The 19276-nt window shown below is 37.3% G+C and overlaps 1 protein-coding gene across 16 annotated transcripts in view; it reads right to left on the bottom strand.

Annotated features, from left to right (window-relative positions):
• Positions 1-19276, bottom strand: part of RUBCN (rubicon autophagy regulator) — a 64583-nt gene that overhangs the window by 29703 nt on the left and 15604 nt on the right. For all 16 annotated transcript variants that reach the window (XM_025474412.3, XM_025474320.3, XM_025474355.3 and 13 more), the window contains exon 2: positions 8505-8658. In XM_025474412.3, coding sequence (XP_025330197.1) covers positions 8505-8543 — 39 coding nt within the window. In that variant the 5' untranslated portion in view covers positions 8544-8658. The remainder of the gene's footprint in view (positions 1-8504; positions 8659-19276) is intronic.

Below are 19276 nucleotides of genomic sequence, written 5' to 3'. Positions count from 1 at the left end.
CAACAAAGGTTCTCAGCAGCAATCAAAAGGATATATATATATGTATTCATTCTTTTTAAGGATAATTGTTAAAAATTGTTTTAACTGTTCTTTTGGACAGGCAATGCAAGCATATGATATAGAAAGTTATACAATGAAAATAATCTGATTTCTCCCTCATCTCTCTACCATTTAGCCCCAGAAGGTAAATCTTAAAACTGGTGAAGAGTTTAAGTTATTTGCTAAGAATCCGAGATGAATGCCTTCAGTTCTTACAGCAAAATCAAGTAAGGAAAGACCTGCTTTTCCCATGCTACCCAGGTCAGGAAAGGGCTGCATTTAGAGTCAAAGAAATGATCAATTCCAGATAAATAGTTTCACTCTAGAGAAGGCCTGAACTAGAAAAGGCAAATGTTTATACTAGGAAATGAACTGGAGAATGAACTGGAGAAGGCAAATGTTTATACTAGGAAAACCTATTTCTTATTTTTTGAGAATCCTTTCTGAGATTATTGGGCACAGGTTAAAACTGAAATCTAAATAATTTAGAAGTACAGACCTAGCACAAGCATTAAGAGACAGACTAACCAACAGAACAAAATAAATAGCTTAGAAAGAGTCCTTCTATCAGAACTTAATATATGACCCAAAAGGCATCTCAAATGTCAGTGGGTTTCTCACCTAGACTGGAAAAATATCAGTGACAATTATAAGTGTCAGCTGTACAGGCTCTTTTGTCAACTGGAGTCATGAAGACCTCTAATATCTTGGCAGCATGTGGCAGTGTTTCTGGCCCCTGTTCTGTGGCTCAGTGGACACTGAGTGGCCAGGGGTAGGCAGCACTGGAATATCAACTCAGGTATGTCTCCTGGTTAATTACATCTATGTGACTAGGACCTAAACTTGGTTTCCTTTCTTTAGGCAAAATTCTAGGCTAACTCAGAAATAAAATTGGGGACATCTTACAGATACCACATTACAAAGGAATATTACTAACAATTGTATGCCTCACTAGTGTGATAACCTAAGTGAAATGGATCAATTCCTTGAAAGACCCGATCTGCCAAATCTCACCAAGAAGAAATAGATAATCTGAATAGGCCCTTATCTCCTAAAAATAAGACAAAACTAAACCAAAACTAAAAGCAACCCACAAAAACAAAACAAAAAAACCCAGAATCAACAATAACTTTCCTTGAGAGCTTGTTTGGAGGTTCTAGCAGGGGAGCGCAGCTACTTGTATACCCTTGACCGAAGAACGGTCCTCCTCTATCGGGGATGGTCGTCCTCCTCGACCGAGCGCGCAGCTTCGGGAGGGACGCACATGGAGCGGTGAGGGAGGAAGGGGACACAGCCTAGCCAGCCAGATCAGCCGAATCAACCCTGGCAATCAATGGGGTGACAGATGTCGCAGCCAGATCGCCTTCACATCCAATTAATAACTTTCCAAAACCAAAAGCACTGGGCCTAGAAAGTTGTTCTTTAAAAAGGACTGACACTATCTGACTTAAAGCATTACTGTAAAGGCACGGTAATCAAGGCAGTGTAGTATTGGGGAAAAAAATAGACAAACAAATCAGTGAAACAGAATAGAGAGCTCAGAAACAGACACACATAAATAAAATCAACTAATCTTTGACAAAGTAGCAAAGCAATACAATGGAGCAACGATAGTCTTTTCAACAAGGTGCTGAAACACTGGACATCCATATCCAAAAAAATAAATCTAGATACAGACTTTATACCTGTCACAAAAATTAAGTTAAAATGAGTCATCAACCTAAATGAAGAATACAAAACTATAAATCTCCTAGAAGATAACATAGGAAGAAACCTAGGTGACCTTGGGTATGGTGATGACTTTTTTTGGGGACTTTTCTTTTTTTAAAGATTTTATTTATTTATTCATGAGAGACACAGCAAGAGAGGGAGAGACACATGCAGAGAGAGAAGCAGGCTGCATGCAGGGAGCCCAATGCGGGACTCGATCCCGGGACTCCAGGATCATGTCCTGGGCCAAAGGCAGATGCTCAACCACTGAGCCCCACCCAGGCACCGCCGGTGATGACTTTTTTATACAAGACCAAAAACATGATCCATGAAGCAAAGAACTGATAAGCTAGACTTCACTAAAATTAAAAACTTCTGCTCTGTGACCAAAAATGTCGAGAAAGAAAAGACAAACGACAAACTAGGAGAAAATATTTGTAAAGCCACATGTGATAAAAGAACGTTATCCAAAATACGCAAAGAACTCTTAAAACACAACAATAAGAAAACAAACAATTTGATTTAAAAAATGGGCCAAAGACCTTTATAGACACCTCACCATAAAAGATATACAGAGAACAAATGAGCACATGAAAAGATGTGCCACATCGTATATCATCAGGGAGGTGCAAATTAAAACAATACGATACCACTATATACCTACATTAGAATGGCCAAAATCCAAAACAATGCCAATATTAAATGCTGGTGAGGAAGTGGAGCAAAGAACTTTCATTCATTGCTGGTAACAATGCAAAACGGTGCAGCTACTTTGGAAGACAGTTTGGCAGTTTCTTAAAAAACTAAACATACTCTTACCATATGATCCAGCAATCACATTCCTTCGTATTTATCCAAAGGAGCTAAAGTTTTATGCCCACACAAAAGCTTCTATAAAAAATTGATGTTAAATTATGTAGAGGCAAGACAACTTTCAAAGTGAGAAGGACAAACACCTAAAAATGTAGGGTTTACACTCATATTACAGGATCTTAAATTGCTAGTCCAGTATAAAGAAAATAAAACTGGAAGTCTTGTACCATGCATTATGGGTACAATTTATTCAAAAAAGATGATACGAAACTCCACCAGTGGATCCATATTCCTAGCAAAGGTTCTGGCTCTATATCCAAAGACTGTTGAACAAATGTAAATTTAGATGTTTTAAAATAAAATAAAATAAAATGTTTGAATGACTCCTTAATTGTCCTCACTTAATCAGCTAATGATTCAGATCACATTGTATAAGAAGGCCTTTTCTGTCTTTATCCAAAAAAAAAAAAAAAAATGAAGCAGTTACATGGTAAATAAAATGACAAATGTTTGAACATTGGGGGGGGGGGTGTTTAACAACAACAAAAGATGCTGTACAGTGAGGGACCATTTCTACCATAATTAAAAGCTAAAATAATTAAAACTGAGTGGTGATGGCACACAAAGTACAACAGACCATAATAAAAAAACAGAAATAGATCTGTGTGCTAAAGGAATTAAGTATATTCAAAATAAACTACAGATGAAATGGTTTAAATAGAAAAATCAAGTCATTAATAGAAGAAACTATGGAGAAACATTTTTAATAATTGTACAGGGAAATGCGAAAGCCCTTTCATAACATCATACAGAGCCTAGAAGTCCTGAGAGAAATGATCAATTTGACTTAATAAAAATCAGAGGGGTGCCTGCGTGGCTGTCAGTTAAGCATCCAACTCTTGATTTCAGCTCAGGTCATGATCTCAGGATTGTGAGATCGATCCCCATGTGGGTTTCCACACTCAGTGCTGCTGGAGATTCTCTTTCTCCCTCTGCCCCTCCCCATCATGTGTGCATGCATATACTCACTCTAAATAAATAATTAATTAATTAATTCTCTTTCTCCTGCTCCCTCTGCTCCCCTCCCAAAATTAGATATTTCTGCATATAAAAACACCATATGAAATGGCAAATGACAAACTAGGAAAAAATATTTGCAATTCACATTAAAACAAAGGATTAATTCCATTAATAAATAACTCCTATAAATCCATAGGAAAAGACTAACAATATAAGAAAAATGGGGGGAAATAGGAAAAAGTTCACCAAAAAAAAAAAAAAAAAAAGGCCCACATAAACATTTTTCAGAATAGGAGAAATGTAACTTTTTACCCTCATACTGCCAATAGTTTGTGGTTTCATAACACCCTACATTGGTATAGGTATGGAGAAGCAAATACTCTTATACATTATTGGTGAGGGTTTAAACAGATGTAACTTCCTCAAAGGCAATTCAGCAATATTTTTCAAAATTGAAATGCACATACCCTTTAGCCTAAAAATTCTACTTCTAGGAATATCCTATGGTAAAGGACAAAATGACCCATACACGAGGTTTATTCACCGTAGTACTGTTACTAACTCCAAATGATTTTAAGTAATCTAAAAGTTCATTACTAGGGGATTGGTTAAATAAATTATGGTACATACATACAATGGAATATTATAAAATGACAGCTGTAAAATAGAAAAAGTGCTTTTCATAATGATTTGAAATGAATTACAAGATACATCAAGTGAGAAAACAGAAGTGCAGAATAGCAATTTATAATTGCTTTTATTTATCTAAAAAATCAGGAGGTATAGCAAAGAAAACTATTCACAAAATCTTTTATAAACAAAACTTTTCTGGGAAGAAACTAGTAAACAGTAGTTACCTACAGGACTGGAAGGAAACAAGATATTTCACTAAATATATGTTTTTTTTAACCATACAAATGTATCGTTTACTTTAAAAATTAAATATTTTAAAGTTACAAAATGATAAATATAATACAATCTTAATATTTTAAAAAGCACATAAGTGTATAGAAAAAAATAAGATCTTTTTTAAAAAATGTTACTTATTTATTCACTAGAGACAGAGACAGAGAGGCAGAGACACAAGCAGAGGGAGAAGCAGGCTCTGAGCAGGGAGCCCGACGTGGGACTGGATCCCAGGACTCCAGGATCATGCCCTGAGCTGAAGGCAGACGCTTAACTGCTGAGCCACCTAGGCGTCCTGAAAAAAATAAGATCTACAAAATGTTAAAGAGTGATAATACTTGATGTTGACTTGAGGGTGATACTTTCTTCAAATTTTTTTTCGTATTTTCCAAATTTTCAACAAATAAAAATATATTACCTATACATTCAGAAAAGAAAAACTGTTCTTTTTCTGTGTTGTTATTGTTATTTTTAAAAATCAGGCTGCCTATATTGCCAAGAAGAGGTTTCTTCTTCGTAGTGGAAAAGAGGGGGCTCTTTTTATTTCTCCCATTCAGATGAGGAATCTTAGGGACTGAGTGTCTCCACATAACTAAGCAGCAGAAAAGAAAAGATCAAATATGCCTTTCCTTATGGGAAAACTAAAAGGTAGCCCAGATTCAGGCTGTCAGGAAAAATGAGAGCCCTCTAAAAATATGGTCATGATGTTATAGCTTTCAGAAGGTCCTGTTTAAAAAAAAATAAGTTCACATTCCATAACACGTCCTTATGAAAGCACAGAATAGATATGACCAGCATGAATCACTGTATCCCTTCCCCCTCTCCAAGGGCACAACACCCAGAATAGCTTCATGATGACGCAGCAGCCAGAAGCCTTTGAAAGCCTTAATCTTTTGGGAGGAAATGAAAGGGAAAAATAAGTCCTTAACACAGACATTAATTGTTAGGTCTTCACAAAGCAGAATAGAGCAGCAGTGAAATGGGTATGGATGTTCTGGTTACAATTCTTTCCATTAGCGCCTGTAGTTGAAAAGTGTGTAGGACAGATTTGCCTGATTCACTCTGTTTTCACTTATTAACACTGCTATTTTGCAGATAACCATATACTTTAATAATTTTCATTCTGATGACCGCATGCTTTCACAGATATCATTTATTAATAATTGTAACAAGCTATGTTAATACTGTCTTGAATTTATCAATCATCCCTCACTTGGAATCCCACTGACTTTATTATTTCATTAGGACATTTTCTCTTTCTGGCACAGATGGTGAAACTGTCCTGTAATATGGTAAAGTGATTACTCTAGCTAACAATATAAAATTAGTAACAGAGCCAAGAAAAGACCTTTTTTGCTATCAAGATGCAAGTGCTTAACCACTAAATTGTGGCGACACTAATCTAGTAGTTATTTTGGTCATCTGTCTGGGAAACTTGCATTGAGTTTTTTAAAACACGTGGGCATGATTCCCAAGTTTCTGGCTTGGGTGACTGAGTAGCTGGCAATGCCACAAATTAGTGTTAAAAATAGGAGGAAGGGCAAATCTCATGAAGAAAATAAGTTTGTCTTTTGGGTCATGCTGTGCTTGGCCTGTATGACAGACAGACAGATGATAATGTACAGCAGACAGCTAGTCTTATGGAACTGGAGTTCAGCAGAGGTGTCTTAGCTGGGGGTCTTCAGCACAATGCAAGTGAAGGAGGCTGTTCCAGGAAAATATACAAAGTAAGAAGAAATAATGACCTAGGACAGAATCCCATTAAAAGCTAAAATCTAAAAAGAAGAGATTCCAGGGAAAGAAATTAAGAAGGAATGGTCACAGAAGTAGAAGAAGGACTCTAGGGGACACCTGAGTGGCTCAGCTGTTGAGTGTCTGTCTTCGGCTCAGGGTGTGATCCCGGGGATCAAGTCCCACATTAGGTTCCTTGCAGGGGGGCTTCTCCTTCTGCCTGTGTCTCTGCCTCTCTCACTCTGTGTCTCTCATGAATAAATAGATAAAATCTTTAAAAAAAAATTGGGAAACATGGAAAGCTCTGGAGTGACCTGAAATGAAAGTTTGGGTATATAAAATATTAAGTGGGAAGCAAACTACGAAAGCATTCTAGGTACAATGTACCTAGAATTAACATTAATTTTTAGAAAAGAGGAAGAGGGACTCTACATCATTAGAAGATAATAATGCGGTACAAGTCAAGGTGTGATGATGGTTAACAGTAAAGAACTTCAGACCCTGTGCAAAGGAGAAATGTTCATGGATCTGGTAATGTGGACATCATTTTACTTAAACTTCAGTAGCAAGATCACTAGTGGTATAGGCAAAAACCAGAATGCAGTGGGTTAACTTCTTTGTTTTATAAATTCCAGTCTTCATAATTATTTTTTTCATAGGACTACATGTAACTTAAAACTTAAAAAATGAAAGAAACGTGTTATTTTCCTGTATGCCACAAACTGCACGAGGCAAATGTGATGCTATTTCACTTAATCTTTCCATCAAACATTATGAGGTAAATAATATTATCCTCATTTTTATAGATAGGAAAAGCAAGCCTCAAAAGTTAATATTACCTAATAGTTAAGATCACCTGTCAAATTATGTTTTTTTTTTAAAGATTATTTATTTATTTATTCATAGAGACAGAGAGAGAGAGAGGGGCAGAGACACAGGCAGAGGGAGAAGCAGGCATCATACAGAGAACCTGACGTGGAACTCAATCCAGTGTCTCCAGGATCACGCCCTGGGCTGCAGGCGGCGCTAAACCACTGCGCCACCGGGGCTGCCCTCAAATTATGTTTTTTAAAGCTCTTCATGTATATCATTTCTTTAATCCTCACAATAATCCTATGAGGTAGGTACTAGTGTTATCTTATTTTACAAATCAGTAAACAGAGACACAAAGAGGTAACTTACCCAACACCACATAGTACTGAGGCTGAGATTAAAATATGAACAGTCTGACTCAGAAGTCTATGGATGTAACTACTATGTCATTTTTTTCCCCAAGGACCTAAGCAATGAGTCTAGATTTCAATCCAAGTTCTATCTGATTCCAAAGACTTTTATCAGTCTACCACACAATGCTGCCTCCAAATTCCTAGACTGGTGTTTAAAGAATAATAACCATTAAGAAACTCTTTGAGAGCACATCACTTTCAGAACTTATTCTGAATAAAGAAAATCTAACCTAAGACAACTCCACTGAATTCTGAAAATATCCAATAGGAATATTAGTTTAAAGATACTTCAGAAGTAATATACATGTATTTGCAGAAGGGAAGATAGCATATTAAATCCTATTAACTCTGAATACCTTAATGCTATTTATTTGACTAGCTCTTTATGTGACTGCTAGTCTAGTTGAGAATAAATTCTCATTAAAAAAGGAAAAGACAAGCAAGCTTGGCTCCAAGGACACTGACATGGAATGAGCATGACTGTTTGGAAACATATGACTATGCACATATTTGTGAGGTCTGATTTTTTTAATGTAGGAGGACACCAGAGCCAATGACTCACTTGACAATTTTATCCAGATCTTAAGCTGATTCAAAACACTGCAAATGGAGTAATTGCAAAAGATGGAACAAAAACCATTAAGTATTATTACATTCCACTCTATCAATACTCAAAGTTTCTTGGAGTGTTTGAAGATATTTTATAGAAAAGAAACTCAACATCAATGAAGTTTATATTAAAAAAATTAAGCTATAACTAAAACTACCATTCCCAAGAATCAGCCAGTTACCTACAAAATGATGCTCAGGGGGATTGTAAAACTGACAATATTCTGTAAATACTTCTCAGATATGTCTTTGGGTGCTCCTAAGAGAAAAATCCTAGTGATTCATCATTATTGTCCTTATTGTTCTCATCATCATCATCATATTACAGTCCTACCCTCAAGCGCTCACAGACCAGTGGCCTTCATCTTCTCCCTGCCAACAACTTAATGCAATTGTTTCTTTCCAACAAGTGACACAGCCAATCTGGCAAAAAAGAAGAGGTTTACGTACCTGGTCATGGATGAGCCCATGATAGAGGATGCTCTGCATGTCCCTGCAAAGCCGCTCCAGGCCACCATACTTGGACCAGACGTTCGGACTGTTGGCTGACACCAAACCCTCCACAGTAGTCTTCAAATTACCCAGCAACTGCCAGTGCTCCCTCCTGCAAGGGCATCAATTATACCAATGGTTAGTTAACTTTGTTGCACCTGATCCTAATCATGTCAAAGAAAGTCTAAGCCAAGAAGCCTCCTGCCCCACATCCTAACATTTTCTCTCTTATTAATTTTTTTTCTCTTATTAATTTTTTACTTAGGCACAAGACCCAATTCTGAGAGAACTTAAGTTGTAAAGAACACTAAGATTTAAAAACCAACCAACCAACCAACCCTCACTCTTAATGTGGCATATTATCTTCATCTATTATCTCATTTAATTCTCATACAAGTAACCTATAACCCTGCGTTTCCAGGAATGTGACCCATCAAGATCCATTTCTGGAAATGATAGTATATGAGCAATATATGAAGAAATGAGGGCATTTGCTCAAAACCAGAAATATCTTTCCAAATAAAGTAAAAAATGAATTTTTAATCACTATATTTCCATGTACTAAGTACACATACCTGCATACCAATATTATGGTTAAGAATACAAATTTCTCATGACTTCTCCCCATAGTTTTTATGCTAAAATTAATAAAAAATGCTTTGTTTGCACTTGAGCCACTTTGGGACATGCCCCCAAATCAGTCAACTTTTGGCTTATTCTTCTGGACCATGTGAAGTACTGGAGAGGAAAAGTCTAAAAATTGTCATACTGCACACTTTACTTTGCCCTTCCATTTCTTATAAATACTACTCTTTTTACTTTTCAAGGACAGTCATGGGAATAATTTTTTCAGGGAACTTTCACCATAACTATTTTACATCATGTAAATACCTAAAGAAGTAGAAGGGTCCTAAATTGAAATCCTTTCTAATCCTATCAGTATTCAAAACTAACATTTTCTGAGTCATTTTTAAAAGCAGATGAGTATAGTAAAGACAAATAAAATAAAATGAATGAAGCTAGGTCCAGAATAAGAGTGTCCTCTAAAAAGAGAAAGCCAGATAAACCTCAAACTGGTCTTCTGCTCTCAAGGCCTTAACACCAAGAACTTATTCAAACTGGGAGATACCAGGTTTCCTTAACCTTACATTTTTCAACATTCAAGACACCAAACTCACTTGTTCCATTTCTTCCCCAATTTTGCTGAGATATAGTTGACATATTATATTACTTGAAGGTGTATCACATAACAATTTGATATACATACATGTTGTAAAATGATTATCACAATAAACTTACTTAACAATCATCACTTTCACTTCCTAAAGTGACTTTGCATATCTATGTTCTGATTTATATTGATTTATTCTTGTTTTAATTTTTTATTTAAATTCAATTTAGTTAACATATATTCTGTTATTAATTTCAGGGGTAGAATTTAGTGATTCATCTGTTGCATATAACACCCCGTGCTCCAATTTTGTAAATATACTAAAACCCATTTATATAACTTTAAAAGGGTGAATTTTATGTCATGTGAATTGTACCTTAGTAAAACTATTACAAAATTAAAAAGAACTTTTAAAAAATCCTAGCACAAAAAGCATATGATGTACTTCAAAGAAAAATAAAATTCATCTTTTAAAACTGGAAAAAAAAAACAAAACAACACCCCGTGCTCATTACATCAAGGTCCTCCTTAATGGCCATCACACAGTTACCCCATCCCCCACCCACCTCTTCTCCAGTCGCCCTCAGTTTGTTTCCTAGAGTTAACTGTCTCTTATGGCTTGCCTCCCTCTCTGTTTCCATCTTATTTTATTTTTCCTTCCCTTCCTCCATGTTCTTCTGTTTGTTTCTGAAACTCCACATATGAGTGAAATCATATAGTATTTGTCATTCTCTGATGAACTTATTTTGCTTATTAGCAAAACATCTAATTCCAACCATGTCTTTGCAAATGGCAAGACTGCATTCTTTTTGATGACTGAGTAATATTTCTGATTTATTCTTGATCTTAAAAGCTTAACTGTATGGGCAGCCCGGTGGCTCAGCAGTTTGGCACCGCCTTCAACCCAGGGTGTGGTCCTGGAGACCCGAAACCGAGTCCCACGTCAGGCTCCCTGCATGAAATGGAGCCTGCTTGTACCTCCGTCTGTGTCTGTGCCTCTCTCTCTCTCTCTCTCTGTCTCTCATGAATAAATAAAATCTTTTTTTAAAAAAAAAGCTTAACTGTCAAAAAACATCATGATAAATTCTGAAAGCAAATACCAAGTACCCTAACATCCTAAGGCTTTGATTCCAAAATTATGTAAAGAGCATTGGAATCCTAGAAACCTAAGCATTCAGATCTACTACCAACTTCTGGACAAAGCTAAGGAACTTTATTTCCCCACACTATAGTGTCCCTAAGATACCAAAACTACAAAAGAATGTGGCTCTTATTCTAAGATATAAGAATATAAACGACATAAATCACTTATATTTGTTGTATGCTCATACAGAATAAAGGTAAACTTAAAAAATTTTATAAAACGCAACACCAAAAATATAAATGATCAATTAAAAAATGGACACAATACATGAATAGACATTTCTCCAAGAAGACATACAGATGGCCAACAGACATGAAAAGATGCTCAACATCACTCATCATGAGGGAAATGCAAATCAAACCACAGTGAAGGGACACCTGGGAGGCTCAGTCGATTAAGTGTCTGTCTTTGATTCAGGTTATGATCCTCAGGTTCTGGGATTGAGATCCACATCAGGCTCCCTGCTCAACGGGGAGCCTGCTTCTCCCTCTCCTTTGCCTCTCCCCCTGCTTGTGCTCTCTTACTTGTGCTCTAATAAATAAATCAGATCTTAAAAAAAAAAAACAACACAATGAGATATCACTCTACACCTGCCAGAATGGCTAAAGTTAAAAATACAAGAAACAACAAGTGTTGGTGAGGAGATGGAATAAAAGGAACTCTCATGCATTGTCAGTAGGAATGCAAAGTGGAGCAGCCACTGTGGAAAACAATATGGAGGTTCCTAAAAAAAATGAAAAATAGAACTACCATATGATCCAGGAATTCCACTACTGGATATTTACCCAAAGAATACAAAAATATTAATTTGAGAAGATATATACAACCCTATATTCATTGCAGCATTATTTACAATAGCCTAATTATGGAATCAGCTCAAGTATCCACTGACAGATGAATAGATAAAGAAGATGTAGTTACATACACACAGAATGGAATATTAGTTGGCCATAAAAAATCTTGCCATTTATGACAACACAGATGGATCTACAGAGTATAACACTAAATAAAATAAGTCAGCCAGAAAAAGAAAAATACCATATGATTTCACTCATATGTGGAATTTGAGAAACAAAACAAATACAACAACAAAAAGAGACAAGTCAAAAAAGAGACTCTTAATTGAGAATAAACTGATGATTACCAGAGGGGAGGTTAGTGGAAGGAATGGGTGAAATAGGTAAAGGGGATTAAGAGTGCATTTATTGGGATGCCTGAGTGGCTCATTGGTTAAGCGCCTGCCTTCAGCTCAGGTCGTGATCCTGGAGTCCCAGGATCGAGTCCCACATCGGGCTCCCTGCATGGAGCCTGCTTCTCCCTCTGCCTGTGTCTCTGCTTCTCTCTCTCTCTCTCTCTCTCTCAAGAATAAATAAATAAAGTCTTTTTTAAAAAGTGCATTTATCACGATGAGCACTAACACACAGAATTGTTCAATCACTATATTGTATTCCTAAAACTAATATAACAATTGTAGTTAACTATACTAGAATTTTAAAAAGGTAACACTCAAGGTGAAAACAGAAAAGGTACAAGCAAATGTTATTTATTTGAGAGAAAGAGTGCCATGCAAAGGGTGGGGAGGGACAGAAGAAAAGGGAGAGAGAATCCTAAGCAGGCTCCATGCTCAGTGAAGAGCTGGTGCAGGGCTGGATCTCATGACCCTGAGATCATGACCTGAGCTGAAATCAAGAGTCAGATGTTTAACCAACTGAGCTACCCAGGTGCCCCACAAATTTTATTTTTTTAAAACAGTGCTATGCCCCAGGTGATATATGGAAGTGTCGAATCACTAGACTGTACACCTGAAACTAATATGACACTATGTAACTAACTGAAATTTATTTATTTATTTTTTAAGAGTTTATTTATTTATTCATATGAGAGAGAGAGAGAGAGAGAGAGAGAGAGAGAGGGAGGGAGATGTAGAGAAACAGGCAGAGGGAGAAACAGGCTCCATGCAGAGAGCCCAACGTGGAACTCGATCCTGGGACCCCAGGATCACGCTCCGGGCTGAAGGCAGCGCTAAACCGCTGAGCCACCAGAGCTGCCCACTAACTGAAATTTAAATAAAAAAGTAAAAAATAAACAAATAAAATAAAAAGTGCTATGCCCTATAACTAACACGATATCACTAAAAATAAGGACGCCTGGGTGGCTCAGTTGTTGGGCGTCTGCCTTCAGCTCAGGGTGTGATCCCAGGATCCTGGGATCAAGTCCAGCATCTGGTTCCCTGCAGGGGGGCCTGCTTCTTCCTCTGCCTGTGTCTCTGCCTCTCTCTCTGTGTCTCTCATGAGTGAATGGATAAAATCTTAAAAAATAAATAAGTAAAAAATTTTCAGAATCACTACAAATAACTGAAATTTATGACAAACAGTAAATACACAATAAGCAATTGTAAAGTGAGATTCAATCCAAGAAATATATATTAGCATATCTTGGATCCCCAGTGCCCTTTTTAGTCGTACAAGGAAATAGCTTCAACTTATTGGCATATCCCCTCCACAGTGTGCCATTTATCTGCAATGACTTGTGGTATCTACCTGAAATCAAGACTGAAGGTCAGGTTGTCCCAAGTCAGATAATGATTTGATCCCTGAAATGTGAAGAAAGGTATGTGACATCTAAATGGTGGAATATCAGGAAACCATTAAAATTTCTGATTAAGAACAGTTTCCAAAGTTAACGACATGTTAAAGTATACAAGGCAAAGGGGACGGGGGGAGGGGGATGGGATAACTGGGTGACAGGCACTGAAGAGGGCACATGATGAGATGAGCACTGGGTGTTATACTATATGTCGACAATTTGAAATTAAATGAAATACCTTTAAAACAAAGTATAAAAGGCAGAATATAAAATTATATTTATGATCTCACATAAAAATACTGAGAGAAGGGGATCCCTGGGTGGCTCAGCAGTTTAGCGCCTGCCTTCGGCCCAGGGTGTGATCCTGGAGACCCAGGATCGAGTCCCACATGGGGCTCCCTGCATGGAGCCTGCTTCTCCCTCTGCCTGTGTCTCTGCCTCTCTCTCTGTGTGTCTCTCATGAATAAATAAATAAAAATTTAAAAAAATACTGAGAGAAATAAGAGATATGTAATAGTTACCTCTGGTTCTATGAGGGAAGTATAGAGAAACTGTTTAGCTCTTCTTAAACAGTTCTAGCAATTCAAGAAAGATCAGTAATCTAAAAAATGTTAGGAGCAAACAAGAGGCTGGAAAGTACCATCAAGGATTTTTTAAATACCAAAGTGGCAAGGGCATCTTGTGCTGAAAGACTGTGGTCAGGCAAACACCTGGGAATTTTAATACCAAAAAACACTCCCTGAAAAGAAGCAGTAAGTTCCTTCTTTAAAGTAGAGGAAAACATAGTTAAGTGAAATAATTATTGGTAACACTTAAGTAGCCAAGAGACTACCACATTTATGTTTAATTTTCTTCTTATCTGGCTCCATATTTTCTGGATTTAATTATACAGTGTTTAACTTATAGAGTATGCAGTTAAATATTTATGATGTTAAGTAAATAATATGCTTATAGAAAAAACATGCTTGGGACGCCTGGGTGTTGAGCTCAGTGGTTGAGTGTCTGCCTTCGGCTCAGGTCATGATCTCAAGGTCCTGGGATCAAGTCCTGCATTAGGCTCCCCACAGAGAGCCTACTTCTCCCTCTGCCTATGTCTCCACTTCTCTGTGTCTCTCATGAATAAATAAAATCTTTAAAACAAACAAAAAACGCCATACTTGATGTTATTATAGTCTCTCAGCTCTGGGGGACCTAGGAAAATCTAACCATTGGATAGTCCCATCTCTTTAATGGCTGACAGCAGAATCTTAATGTCTAGGAGGGAATAAGTAGTATTCCTAGACATGCCTGTAACTCCAAATCTATTCAACAAAGACATCATCAATTATACAACATTAGAGTGATATCAAATTTATTGAATTTCAACAATGAGCAGATTTACCAAAAGGGAAATCCCTTGTCAGAAACCTAACCACTGAGTATGTAACCCCTCCATATGGAGTTCAAAAAGTCTCCATCATGTAGCCCCAATCTAAATACCAACTTTCCCACTCAGTACTCCTCAATTTGAAATAGTCTCTCTCCTTATGAAACTCTATTATAAACATGCCAACCTCATTACCTACTTCCATGATTTTATTTATGCAGACTTTTCCACTTAAAGGCTTCTCTTCTTGTCTCATTCAGGGATTTAGGTTCAGCTCTAGTTCAACCTTCTCCTAAGGAGTTCTAAATAATCTGACCAGCTATAATTCCTTTGTTAGAAACCTCATAATAAATGCTGTCAATATACCATTCCTCCTGATGATCCTTTAAAAAAATTGCTGTTTTTATTGAATGCGGTTTGTTTCCTGAAGGACAGAGATTGTATCTTTTCTATTTCTTTTGTGCTTTAATAAGGAGGGAGGGGCTCCTGGGTGGCTCAGTGGTTGAGCGTCTGCCTTTGGCTCAGGTTGTAATCCTGAGGTCCTGGGATAAAGTCCCACATCGGGTTCCCTGCAGGAAGCCGGCTTCTCCCTCTGCCTATGTCTCTGCCTCTTTCTGTGTGTCTCTCATGAATAAACAAATAAAATCTTAAAAAAAAAATAAGAAGGAAGTAGAAAATGTCATGCATCAGAAAGAGAACAAGGTTCATAGTCAGGGCAACCTAAATTTGAATCCTAGATCTCCACAAACTAGCTATGCATCCTTTGGTAAGCCATTTAAATTCTTTAAGCTTCAGTTCCTTCAGTGTAATTGATGATCTATAGGAAGCATCATCACAGAGTACATAATAATATTCCTTCTCTTTTCTCTGTCCTTTTCCCTCTTTGAATTTCCATTGCATAAGTATAATAAATCCAACTATATCAGAAGGGGCACCTGAATAAAATCTTACCCACTCTGCCTCAGAGAAAAATCTACCAAAAACTATCTAGGATTGGACAGTCTGCAACACAAATTAAGACTTGTCATTGTGCTCTGCATCTAAAGAATATCTCAACTGTTTTTAAACTAGGGTCAAGTCTCCTCTCAGTAAGCACAGATTCCAAGGCCTGATTATGCTCAGGGTACTCTTGTTGATACAGGAAAGCTAGGAAGACTTCCTCAGATTTGGAGGTACCTTGTATATAACAGAGACTCAAATCTGCTTACTTGATAGAATGGTAGAAACATAAGCTTTTATTGCAAAACAATAAAGTTAATTTCATGAGTCATAGAAGAAAGCCAATCTCATTACCTTACAGTCACATCTTATGTTGTCTGGGTAGCAGGGTGCTTTATAAGCAAGGTAAAGGAGACACACCACCACCCCTTCCATAGCAAAGGCACAGGAGGAAAGACAGTGCTTCAGTTGTCTCCAGTTTCAGGGATACTATTTTAGGGTAAAAGCTAATCATCATTACAACTAAAACTAGATTATCTTAAATATTGCTGAGGCAAAGAAAGAGCAAAAGAACATTTAAAAATCATCTTTATTTATTTTTAAATTTTTTAAAGATTTTATTTATTCATTAGAGACACAGAGATAGAGAGAGGCACAGACACAGGCAGAGGGAGAAGCAGGCTCCATGCAGGAAGCCTGACGTGGGACTTGATCCTGGGACTCCAGGATCACCGTGGGCCGAAGGCTGCGCTAAACCGCTGAGCCACTGGGGCTGCCCTAAAAAAATCATTTTTAAAAGAGGACAGAATCGGGGCACCTGGGTGGCTCAGTGGTTGAGCATCTGCCTTTGGCTCAAGATGTGATCCCAGGGTCCTGGGATCGAGTCCCACATCAGATTCTGTGCAGGGAGCCTGCTTTTCCCTCTGCCTGTGTCTCTGCCTTTTTCTCTCATGAATAAATAAATAAAATCTTTAAAAAAATAAATGACAGAATTAATATTAAACAGATATGAACTAAAAATAAAAGTCAATGAAATAAACTCAACTATTTAAAACAAAATAGCCAATCAAACAAAAAGGCAAGCAGAAATTATGATATTACATCACGGTTGCATTCAAGGCAAGAATCATTAAAAAAGACAAGTCATAATGAAGAGATAGCTCTCACTAATTTTTATGTATCTAATAACATGGCCTCAAAATATATACAACAGGGGCGCCTGGGTGGCTCAGTCGGTTAAATGGTTGACTCTTGATTTCAACTCAGATCATGATCTCAGAGTCCTGAGATCCAGCCCCAAGTTGGGCTCTGTGCTCAGTGGGGAGTCAGCTTGAGATTCTCTCTCTCCTTCTGCCCCTCCCCACCCTGTGTGTACACTTGCATATGCACACTCTCTCTCAAGTGAACAAAACGTTTTTAAAATACACATATATATGAAAGAACACATACAAAACAAAAACTGCAGAAAACATAAAAAGAAAATTGAGGGGCACCTGCCTGGCTCAGTCAGTGGAACATGGGATTCTTGATCTGAGGGTTATGGGTTCAAGCCCCACTTTGGATGTGGAAAATTACTTAAAAAATAAAATCTTAAAAAATGAAAACTGAAAATAGAAAAGAAAAAACAATGGTAATGGGAGATTAATTTTCAGATCATGAAAACCAAAAGTAAAAAAGTGATTAGAAAAGCTAAATAGTATTACATATAATAAAGTTGTTCTTTAAATCTAGAAAGTTACATCCTGAAGAACACTTTTTTTAAAGCACAGAACATTCACAAAAACTAGCCTTGTACTAAGGTACACACAGTAAAAAAAGTCAATCAATCCTCCAAAGCAGTACAGGAATATTCTCTGACCCAAGAGCAGTAAGACAGTGAGTGGGCAAATGGGCAGCCCAGGTGGCTCAGCGGTTTAGTGCTGCCTTAGGCCCAAGGCGTGATCCTGGAGACCCGGGATCGGGTCCCACATCGGACTCCTGGCATGGAGCCTACTTCTCCCTCTGCCTGTGTCTCTGTCTCTCTCTCTGTCTATCATGAATAAATAAATAAAATCTTTAAAAAAAAAAGTGAGCAAATAACAAAAATAGAACAAATAAGTAAAAAAAAAGAAAAAAAAAACACCTGGAAATTTTAAAACTCTCAAAGGACTCTTGAGGAGGCAAAAATAAAAGTCATGGTACTGAAGGGGGTGGAGAGTGAATGACGTTATGGATCTTAAAGCTTTCTTTGCAAAAGCTTCCAAGTGAGTCATAGACAGTCATAGACTGTCTTAGAATCTTTTAGAAATTATGGGATTCTGCTATTTTCTAATTTAAAAAAAAACAATCATCTCTTCACTCCTACAATCTAGCAGGTTTTCTGTGAATTTCATGGCCCTACAAATTTTGAGGATAGTTTGTCAAGTCCCTAGTCACTAATAATTTATGATTTCCTTTAAATAATCATCTCTCCTCTCAATCAAATGTGGGTTAAACTTCAAATGAGACTGATGCAGAGGAATTAAAAACATATAAGCATGACCTAGTTGTTTCCTGAAAAACTCAGATTTAAATCTGTAACAGATTTGTTCAATTGAACTTTCTGATTCTAGAAATTCTATGTGTGCTGTCCAATACAGCAGCCCCTAGCCACACTGGCCATTAAGCATGTGAAATCTGGTTAGCATGACTAAAGAACTGAAATTTTAAATTTTATTTAATTTTGATTAATTTAAACTTAAATTGCCACATGTGGCTGGTGGCTACTATGTAGGACACAGCTGGTCTATAATCATTCAGGTAGGCTGGTGAAATTTAGGGAGGAAAGATTACAAAACACACACAAAACGATTCCTTTTAATAAGTGGTAAAGCAGCTATAAAAAACAAAACAGAGGTGCCTAGGTGGTACAGTTGGTTAAGCAGCTGACTCTTTGTTTTGGCTCAGGTCATGATCTTAGAGTCCTAGGATCAAGCCCCATATCAGACTCTGGGCTTAGAGCAACGTATGCTTCAGAATTCTCTCCCTCAGCCCTTTCCCCAGCTTGCTTGTTCTCTCGCTCTCTAAAATAAATGGTTAAGTCTTAAAAAAAAAAAAAAAAAAAGCACAGGAAGAGCTGTCGGGAGGATAGATATTGAGAAAAGCTTCAGTTTAGGGTTCCTGCTGTTTGCTGATAGGCCTCCCTCTGCTGGGTTCTGACAATAGCATTTTTCCTCCAAAGCTTCAAGGGTATATTGGAGGGGGGAGCAGTGGGCAATGGGGGTAGGTGTACTAATAACTGGACTAGCAGTAGGGATTGCTCAAAAATTATTTGATCCTCCTGCTTTACTTACTAGTTCTATATAAACTGTCAACCCTTAGCATGGTTAAAGAAAAAAAGAGACAGAAAGGGAAGAAAATAGAAAATGAAGATAAATGTAAAAAAGTAAAAACGAGGACAGCCCAGGTGGCTCAGCGGTTTATACTGCCTTCAGCCCAGGGCGTGATCCTGGAGACCTTGGATCGAGTTCCACGTCAGGCTCCCTGTGTGGAGCCTGCTTCTCCCT

This window comes from Canis lupus, chromosome 33 (assembly GCF_003254725.2).
Source record: "Canis lupus dingo isolate Sandy chromosome 33, ASM325472v2, whole genome shotgun sequence".
NCBI classification, from domain to species: Eukaryota; Metazoa; Chordata; class Mammalia; order Carnivora; family Canidae; genus Canis; species Canis lupus.
The sequence above is the reverse complement of the archived record's forward strand: the minus strand, read 5'-3'. Positions and strand labels throughout refer to the sequence as shown.